The following is a 9,535-nucleotide window of genomic DNA, read 5'->3' on the forward strand; positions in this document are numbered from 1 at the left end:
GGCTTGAAAGGGGTAGGTGATCCTGAATATGAAAACTTAATGTTTCATTAATTTAAGAAATCATCCAGTCCTCCTTCTGTGCTTTCAGATACTACCTCTCCACATTGTAAATGCAACAAACTACTTTGGTCGAATAGTGGATAAACAAAAGGACCAATATACAATTCTTGCTGAAGAAATTAATGACTATTTTAAGAAACCCAGTAATAAAACTTCCGTTAAAAACGTGGAGAAGCTAGCATTTTACGGATTATGTGAGGAAACACTTTTCCACAGGTAAAAATGTTGTTGGGTTTTTTTTGATGTGCACTTTTTTTATAAAAAGTAATTTAAAACTTTCCCTGTTCAGTTTAAAAAAAAAAAAAAAGTCAACACGCTCCCAAAACCAGCAAAAAATCACTGGTATTCAAATCATTCTTTAAAAAGCTATCACATACTCTTTAAGTTACCAAATGGAAAATAGAATGACTACCCATGCGTGCACACACAGTTAGATATTTTGCTATGAAAATAGGATTATTTTTAAACAAGAGTAGAATAAAAAACTTTTTACAACTGATTATCTGAATAATAAATCTGTGTTTCCTCTCCTGTTGTATGAAGGGTTCAGGTGGTAGAGATTTCTCCAAAAGAAGAGGAAGACTTGTTCTTTAAGGTCAAAATTAAATATATAGATGAAGGCAGAATAAGTCAAGTTCAGAGCTATCAGCTGCTTCACTTACCTGCGAGGTTTCAACGTCTGCCACCTCAGGCTGTGGAATTTGTCATTTGTAGAGTGAAACCCATTGATAATGAAATTGAATGGAACCCAAAGGTAAGATTTATCAGGTTTTTCATTGTATTTTCTTTATGTTCTTTAATTTCTGCGTGTTTGTTTTTCTGCAAGAAAAGAGTTATGAACTGCGAACTCAGTTATCAAATTTCATTGCTTATTAGTATATACCAATAAATATCTGCTATCGGGCCAGATCTTAAGAGTCAGTTTTCTTGTTTGTTTTCCTACAGAATAACAAAGTGTAATTTATGGGGTTTTCTTCTCTATTATTTAAATAGCTTATTCCAGAACAACTTACTACTGCTTTCGAATCTGTGGGGAGTAAGAGGGGAAGGGTAGCCTCTGTAAATTGACCTGTGTTTGAAATACGCTTTCCATTAAGAAAGCTCCTTCCTTGAAGGCTAATACTTTTTTAACCTGCAGTAAAGTTGTAGTATTTCACTAGTTTACTCAAAACTGTTTTTATTTATTGAATATCCTTTTCATTGTAAAGCTCAGAAGATTGTTTCATTATAATTAAAATAATTGTAAAGTTATGTTGGTATACCTCTCAAGTGTAGTGAAAATTTGTTTTTCTTAGGTAACAAGTTATATTCATCACAAAATTAAAGGAAAACTACATGAAGCAAAAATAGTACATACCTTGGGAAACACAGTTTGGGTTGACCCCATGGTAGGTATAGAATTGTAACATTACAAAATATTTGTATCTAAACTACTTTATAACAAGAGCAGACATTCTTCTCTTTCCTTCTGTCCGTTACAGTTTTGATTTTATTCTATGTGGTATTCACATAATACCACATGGTTGGTTAATTTACTGTGATGGGGTCTGGGCACTGGAACGTGTGCTCAGAGGTTGTAGAGTCTCCATCCTTGACTCTTGAGCCATTATCACAATGAAAAAAATAGTGATACTTTGAAAACAATTAAACATAGGTAGGTCTGAAAATCAGACAAAACAAATTGCTTACAGGTATAAATAAATGGAGATATGTTTGAACTTTTATTTATAAATGACTTAGAGTTGGATAGGGTTCCATTTCTGAACTGTGGTTTCCATTTAGTATGTTTTGTAATTCAAGGTCCGGGTTACCAGGCTTTCAGATTTGAAGATATCAGTCAATGAATACAATGTTCGATCTGAGATTTTGGCTACGGGTCTGGGAACTGACAATCCAGAACATATAACACAACTTCAGAAGTTGTGCGGACACGTGGAAGTATTAGATCATGCAAAGAACTTGAAGCCTTTGTAAGTGTTTACAGATTTTTTTTTTTTCAGTATATACTTTGCTAAGAAAAAAATTCTGTTATTTCATTTTAAATGGTTATTTTCATGTTTAATATTACTGAATGTGGTTTTCATGCAGACACAGAGATACGTTTGTGATGTGCCTGCATTCTTTTAACTACTCTTTAGCCACATAACCACATGGAAAGAAAAATATCAACTCTAGAAAATGTTACGCTCGTATTTGATGCAGATAGTCAAATTTACCTAAGATAGGGAATCTGAACTGAAATTCTGTTATCTTTTATTATGATCAGTGGCTTTTTTGAATGCTTACCAGTCAATACATATACCAGTGAGTACAGGAGAGCATATTGTTGGTGTTTGTACTTCAGAGTTCAAGCTGGAAAACTTAAACAGTTTACTTCAAATGCATGGCCTGAATCACAGAGTGGTTTGGCTTGGAAGGGACCTTGAAGCCCATCCAGTCCCAATGCCCTGCCCTGGGCAGGGACACCTCCCACCAGCCCAGGTTGCTCCAAGCCCCGTCCAGCCTGGCCTTGAACACCTCCAGGGATGGGGCAGCCACAGCTTCTCTGGGCAGCCTGGACCAGTGCCTCACCAGCCTCAGAGTGAAAAATTTCTTCCTGGTATCTAACCTAAATCTATATCTCACCTAATCTAAACCTAATCCTTTCAGTGAGTATGGCTATGTGATGTCTTTTGCAGGAACAGCACTGTACGGTTTGTGCTTTTTTCCTTGCCTTGTAGACTTCTAGAATTGAGTAAATACTGTATGTAGTGGAAGGGCACATCTCACTGTGGTCTGTCCCAGATCCTAGGACCCTTCATTTTAAATGATTATGAGCAAGAAAGATATCTGTAGCTTTTTTTGTTCTGGGCTCTGTGTGGCACCTTGTTCAGGAGTTTCTTTTAAAAACATCTTTTTCTGTGTTCAGAGGCAAAAAGGAGGATACAGCGGATCCGCAGAATGTGTCCAGTCCACAGAATATGTCAGTGCAAGAAAATTCTACTGAAAACCATAATTCTTCTAAAATTACTTTGGAGAGTCATCCATGTGGTAATCTCTTTTCCATAATTTCCAAAAATTTTAAAATTAATTAAAGTGAAGTGCACAAATGTCAACCTAAAAGTCATTTTACCAAATACAGACTTCTCTGAGTATACAGAATAGGACCGTATGGCTAATATTTGCCATAACCCACAAATACCTTATAGTTAGTAGCCTGGAGATGTTGCGAGCAAGCCATATTAACATGGCTGTATTACTGTTTGGGAAATACGGTGTCCTTGAGAGACTCAGAATTGTTTGGATCTGAATGGAATGTGTGAGCAGGAACTTGCTCCTGTGGAGAGGACGAGCATTTTGCTGTCAAAGGCCATAGGGTTTAAGGAAGCTGAAATCTGTTGAAAGACGAGGTGAACAACATCATCGTTCCCTGGGAGATTCAGGGTGGTAGAAAATGGCACCTTTTTTCTTTTTCTTTTTTTAATAATCTGATGCTCAAGGATGTGGTATTCAGCCAGTAGAGGTTTAAAAGCACATGGCTTTGTCAGTCTTAGAAGGGGGACAGAGAATGATCTGACAGCAGCTGGCATGTGAGTTTGGAGTGATGAAAGCTCAGTGATTAAAAAGTTGCAGCAGACAAAAGTCAAACAAGATCCTGGAGTGGTTATCATGGAAGGCTTTTTTATTTTCCTGGTGTAATAAAGTGACTAATGACATGTGTCAAGCTGTCATGGTAACATCAATATTAGTTGTTTCATCCCTGAAATTCTTAGGCAGTTTCTAAAATTACATGCTTAGTTTTCAAATAAATAATGTCTTGAAACTGGAAGAACCTTTACCTGACCTGGACAACTGTGTATTTTTTGGTGGGTTTTTATGTTTTATTATATCAACTATAATACTCTTTTTAGTTAAAATTTTCTGTTGAATTACTAACTTTATGGAACTGTCCAAATAGGAAGTACCCAATATGAATGCTAAATATATTCTCGCAGTAGTAATTTGATTGCTACCAAATTATTTTTATGATGGTACCGGCGTATTCTGTAAGTATCTGGTTTCTGTAGTATAGATAAGTATAAAACATCTTTCTGGATTTCTTATTTTTAGATGGTGTAGCTCAAACTAAGGAAGCAGAAGACTCTACCCTGCATCAGCGTAAATGGTACAAAATTTGAGTGATTTGTTCCGATGCTTGCTTCTTAGTGTGAACTGCGAATTTTGTGTGCGGACTGTGTGAATTCTGTGTGAACTGTGAGTTCTATGATTCTATGACAATCATTCTTACTGAGGTTATCTGTTTTGTGAGTAAATAAGTATCATACAGGTAGAAGTATTCTTTTACATTGGTGTTGAGTTTGAGAGATTACTGTTGCTCTTACAGCTATATCTATATACACACATCATTTTGTGAATCCCTTAAGTAATTTAAATTGCTCTTTTGCTTGCTCCTGGACACCAACTTTATCTGTTGAAATTACATAATCTTTGATTAGACACTATATTACTAAGAAGTGAATGAAAACAAACACCTTTTGAGCTAAATCCATGGTGATAATCTCTGACTTTCACTTGTCTGGATTATGTTTTACCCAGATACGCTCCTATTGGAAGTCTAAATCTGTGTATTGGTATTTAATGAGATTAATTGGTTTTGTGTCTCTCTGCTTAATGCTATTCTGTTCTTAAAGAAAATGAAAAAAAACCTGAAAATCTGATTTTTATTTTGCGAATGTGTCTGCAACACAAAATTTGCCCCATTTCCTCTTCTTTCTTTTCTCTCACTTTTTTTTTTTTTTGGTTAGTTGAAAGTTGATCCGTTATCCTTATTCGTTTGTGAATAGGACAGTTTCTGTTGATTAAATAATTTGAGAAGCATGCAATAGAAATGAATGCTAGGTTTGGTTTGGATTATGAGTATGCTGAGGAGTGTTACTTTAGGTGTGTTTTATGGGGAAAGTCAGCAGATAATGGATCCTGAGAAGTTTTAAAATTTCTTACACACTTTGTAACTAGGCAGTGCTTCCCTTTGGTGGCTTACTCTGTTTCTTCTACTTATTAATGCTAGTTATGGATGACTGACACTTTTTTGTGCAAGTACCAGAAGTAGTTTGTATATTAGCCTATTGGAAAAGTTCTTGGTAGGGTGATTGAATCCACATGTATCTTCTGCAGCTTGGATAGCACAGTTTAAGATCATCTCCACTATGTAATGCATGTTGAGGTATGGCTTAGCAGTTAAATTAATGAGGGTTTGGATATTCAGGAAGTAACCTGAATGAACGGATATTGCAGTCTGCTAATAGGATTTATCTTTTCAGTGGTTAAAAACCTTTCAGTAGGTCAGGGAAGGTTGAGGCATAACAGCTGTAGAACAAGCAGTTGAAAACCTTGATGCGAAATGTATGTTTGTGTTGAAAAGCCAGTTGTAAAGTTTACTTTGTCTTTCAGAGGTTGGTCTTGCTACTGTTACCTTTTTCCTTTTGTCATTTCAAGATTAGACTATGAGAGCATAAGGCAGTAAGTTTGATTCCTTTGAATATCAAAGTTAATGGAGTCTGTCTCCCCACTTGAACCTAGTAGGTGTGATCATCCAAAGACTGAGATTGCAGTGGTTTTGTAGCAGGCTTGGCTGATGTCCTGTTACGTGTTTTCCTGACACTGCTATTCAGTGTCAAATTATTATCATAGAATGGTTTGGTTTGGAAGAGACTTTAAAGATCATCTAGTTCAAACCCCCCTGCCCTGGGCAGGGACACCTCCCACTAGACCAGGTGGCTCAAAAGCCCCATCCAACCCGGCCTTGAACACCTCCAGGGATGGGGCAGCCACAGCGTCTCTGGGCAACCTGGGCCACTGTCTCACCACTCTCATAGTAAAAAACTTCTTCCTAATATCTAAACTAAATCTCCCCTCTTCCAGTTTAAAACCATTCCCCCTTGCCCTATTGTTGCTCTCCCTGATAAAGAGTGCCTTCCTGTCTTTTCTGCTGGCCCCCTTAAGGCACTGGAAGGGGCTCTAAGGTCTCCCCAGAGCCCTCTCTTCTCCAGGCTGAACAACTCAGCCTGTCTTCGTAGCAGAGGTGCTCCAGCCAGAGAGGTGCTCTGATCATCTTTGTGGCCTCCTCTGAACTTGCTCCAATAGGTCCATGTCCTTCTTATGTTGGTGGCCCCAGAGCTGGATACAGCACTGCAGGAGGGTCTCACGAGAGCAGAGCAGAGGGTAGAATCCCCTCGCTTGCCCTGCCAGCCATGCTTCTTTTGATGCAGCCCAGGAGGTGGGTGGCTTTCTGGGCTGTGAGTGCACATTGCGGAGTCATGTCAAGTTTCTCATCAGCCAACACCCCCAAGTCCTTGTCCTCTGGGCTGCTCTCAATCCATTCTCTTCTCAGCCTGTATTAGTGCTTGGGATTGCCCTGACCCAGGTGCAGGACCTTGCACTTGGCCTGGTTGAACTTTATGGGGTTCACATGGGCCCACCTCTCCAGCTTGTCCAGGTCCCTCTGGATGGCATCCCTTCCTTCCAGTGTGTTGACTGCTCCACAGAGCTTGGTGTCATTGGCAAACTTGCTGAGGGTGCACTCAATCCCACTGTCCATGTCACTGACAAAGATGTTAGACAGCACCAGTCCCAATACTAACCCTTGAGGAATGCCACTGATCACTGGTCTTCATTTGGGCATCAAGCCTTTGACTGCAACTCTTTGAGTGCAGACATCAGTCAATTCCTTATCCACTGGGTGATCCATCCATCAAATCCATATGTCTCCAATTTAGAGACAAGGGTGTCGTGTGAGACAGTGTCAAATGCTTTGTACAAGTCCAGGTAGCGGGTGTCAGTTGCTCTTCCTTTATCCACCAGTGCTGTAACCTATTCATAGAAGGCCACCAGATTTCTCAGAAACCTTTAGTGAAGCCATGTTGGATGTCAACGATCACCTCCTTATTTTATGGTTGGGTACACCTACAGATGCTGGAACTCAGCTGGTTGGTAGTAACCTAATGGAAAAATTCTGGCTGTGTGTGAGACAGCTTGTCTAAAACTCAGTTGTTTTCTATTTTGGAAAAAAATTCCAATTAAACTTTCTTTATTTTAGCTTTTATCCAGAAATAAAGTGGTTTCAAAATGAAGAGACTGTTACAGTGAAGGTAAAAATAGCAAGTGAAGCTGACTGTAAAAGTGAGTTCACTAAAGAGAAGGTGGTTTTCAGGTAAGTTTAAGAAATTTAAGTATAACAAACAAAATGTTTGATTGTCAGCTGCATTTAATTTTTTTGAACTTCTTTATAATGTAGTGCTTGTTCAGGAGACAAGATCTATTTGGCTGACATGGAGCTGTATCAATATATACTACCACAAAAGTCTACATGTGTGATTAAGGATAAAGAGGCTATTATTGTTCTCACGAAAGAGAAAAAAGGAGCATGGTGCAAATTACTGAAGAAAAAGGTGAGATTTTGAGAATTATTCAATGTTTTAAACTTATTCACTGTGTATCAGTGCAGATACTTCAAACAGTGTTTTTGTCAACAGAATCCTCGTGTGTCTTTTGATTTTGAACATTGGGAAGATTTTGAAGATAAAAGCCCTTTTCCAGTTGGTAAGGAATACAGAAAGTTACTAGCATCCTCATTTTTGCATAGGCTTTATCTGAAATACTCATATATTTCAGATATGTGACACTTAACTGGTTTGCTCAAATTCCCTGAAAACAGAGGAGAGGACCTCTAATAGCAAACTGTAAGCAGCGGGGTATTTTTCTGTCAGAACAGCACAGACAAAAAGCAGTTTGAAGTAGTTTTTAGTGTTTTGGTCTAGTTTGTAGTCTAACCTGTGCTTTTTCTTTTTTATTTTGGTTTGGGGTATTTTACTACTACTACTGCATATTTGTTCTGAAGCTCTTGTTTTTTCTTGCTTTATAAATATTACACTTTGTTAATTACTTCTAGGTACTAAAAAACTGTATTGCACCACTGCAGTAACTGAAGAATTGGTTGATTCCTCAGAAGACAGTGGAACAGAAAGCGATGAGTAATTTGGAGACTGATCTCTTTCCTTTGATAAGAATTACACTTCAAAATAGTGTCTCTTGCATGAGTATTTCCACTAACGTTGATTAAACGTATAGGTTGCAGAACTGTCCTTAATTTTAGGAAGAAAATAGCAAACGAACTCCTTACCCTTTGGGCTGTGAGAATCTGAAGAAATACTCCATAGAAGAACATTATGTAGGTTTTCCAGTGCCTTCACTTCAAAACTATTGGCTCTGATGATGATGTGCACATATGTATGTGTGCTGTCTGAACAGTAAAATCTGAAGATTAAACTCGGGTTGTGAAGCAGTTGAATTTACTAGTAATTGCAGGGCTTCTAGCTTACTTTATCTGAGTGAATTTCCTGTGTTAGCAATAGTTAGTAATTTTTGAAGTTTCACAAATCTTGGTTATCTGTCTATTGTTTCTGCTGTATCACTCATATTCATACAGCATCAGTTTGTTGGCAGTCATCACATTTGTCAGTTCCGCATCGAGAAGTGATGCCTCAACTCCAGTGGCAGTTTTTTGCTACTTGATTGGAAATAGGTTGACTTGGTATGTAATGTTGTATGGTGCTGCTCACTGTAGTAACTAACTGCTGTACAGCTTTTGTGGAACGAGTACTGTGATAGTAGATTCACTATTTGTTTTCAGTTTGATGTTTTCACTTCGATGTTTTCACTTTTCACAAATGCTCTCATTTATCTAAAACACTTTTCTCCTTTGCAAATGAACAATAAAGTCTTGTCTGTTTAGCCTCAAGGCTTTGCCTTTTAATATACCATCTTTCTATAAATAAATTAATTAATATTTAATAGACAAACCGTTAGATTTGTGTACATCCAGAACATCTTGCAGTGAAGTAGTAATGTAGTAGATATTTATAATAAATGAATCTCGTATCAATCTCTCTGTATCTGTGCATTTTAAAGCACATTAGTTTCCCCAACGTAACTATATGGTGATTTAGAATAGAGGCTTAACTTTACAGATTTATTTTAAGAAGCCTAAAATTTTGCCTTATTCTTGACTAGGAAGAATATACTTGCTTGTTGGGGATTGTTCTTTCAAGAAACATTGGGATGCCTTTACTTCAGGAATGGGAGAAGGACTGTATTAATATATTTATACTGACAGTTACAGTTTTTCTAGTATTAGCATATAACAAAGCTGCTTCTTTCTGAATATTTAAGAATATTGCTGATGGCAGTGGAAGACTGCCATGTGACAGAAAGAGCTGTAATTGTTAATGTATGGTTAAGAAAATTAGTGCTGCTGGTAACTTGACTGCAACTGAGATTAATTATAACCTTCACCTGAGTGCAGGTACTTGCAAAGCTGTAATTATAAAAGTACTTAAGGAAATAGTTAATGTAGCTGTATTTGGTCTTACTCTGCATTGTGATGCAAACAGAAGACTATCAAATTGCCTCATTGGGGGAAAAAAAAAGTGATGGGGCA

General features: G+C 37.6%; 1 protein-coding gene across 2 annotated transcripts in view; it reads left to right on the forward strand.

Moving 5' to 3' along the window:
- Positions 1 to 8,825, forward strand: part of TDRD12 (tudor domain containing 12) — a 33,022-nt gene extending 24,197 nt beyond the window's left edge. For both annotated transcript variants that reach the window (XM_063334540.1, XM_063334541.1), the window contains exons 21-30: positions 89 to 276; positions 604 to 814; positions 1,356 to 1,448; positions 1,861 to 2,030; positions 2,969 to 3,090; positions 4,150 to 4,204; positions 7,136 to 7,249; positions 7,334 to 7,487; positions 7,572 to 7,638; positions 7,988 to 8,825. In XM_063334540.1, coding sequence (XP_063190610.1) covers positions 89 to 276; positions 604 to 814; positions 1,356 to 1,448; positions 1,861 to 2,030; positions 2,969 to 3,090; positions 4,150 to 4,204; positions 7,136 to 7,249; positions 7,334 to 7,487; positions 7,572 to 7,638; positions 7,988 to 8,073 — 1,260 coding nt within the window. In that variant the 3' untranslated portion in view covers positions 8,074 to 8,825. The remainder of the gene's footprint in view (positions 1 to 88; positions 277 to 603; positions 815 to 1,355; positions 1,449 to 1,860; positions 2,031 to 2,968; positions 3,091 to 4,149; positions 4,205 to 7,135; positions 7,250 to 7,333; positions 7,488 to 7,571; positions 7,639 to 7,987) is intronic.
- The last annotated feature ends 710 nt before the right edge of the window (positions 8,826 to 9,535 follow it).

The sequence above is a fragment of the Chroicocephalus ridibundus genome, chromosome 4, assembly GCF_963924245.1.
Source record: "Chroicocephalus ridibundus chromosome 4, bChrRid1.1, whole genome shotgun sequence".
Lineage (NCBI taxonomy): Eukaryota > Metazoa > Chordata > Aves > Charadriiformes > Laridae > Chroicocephalus > Chroicocephalus ridibundus.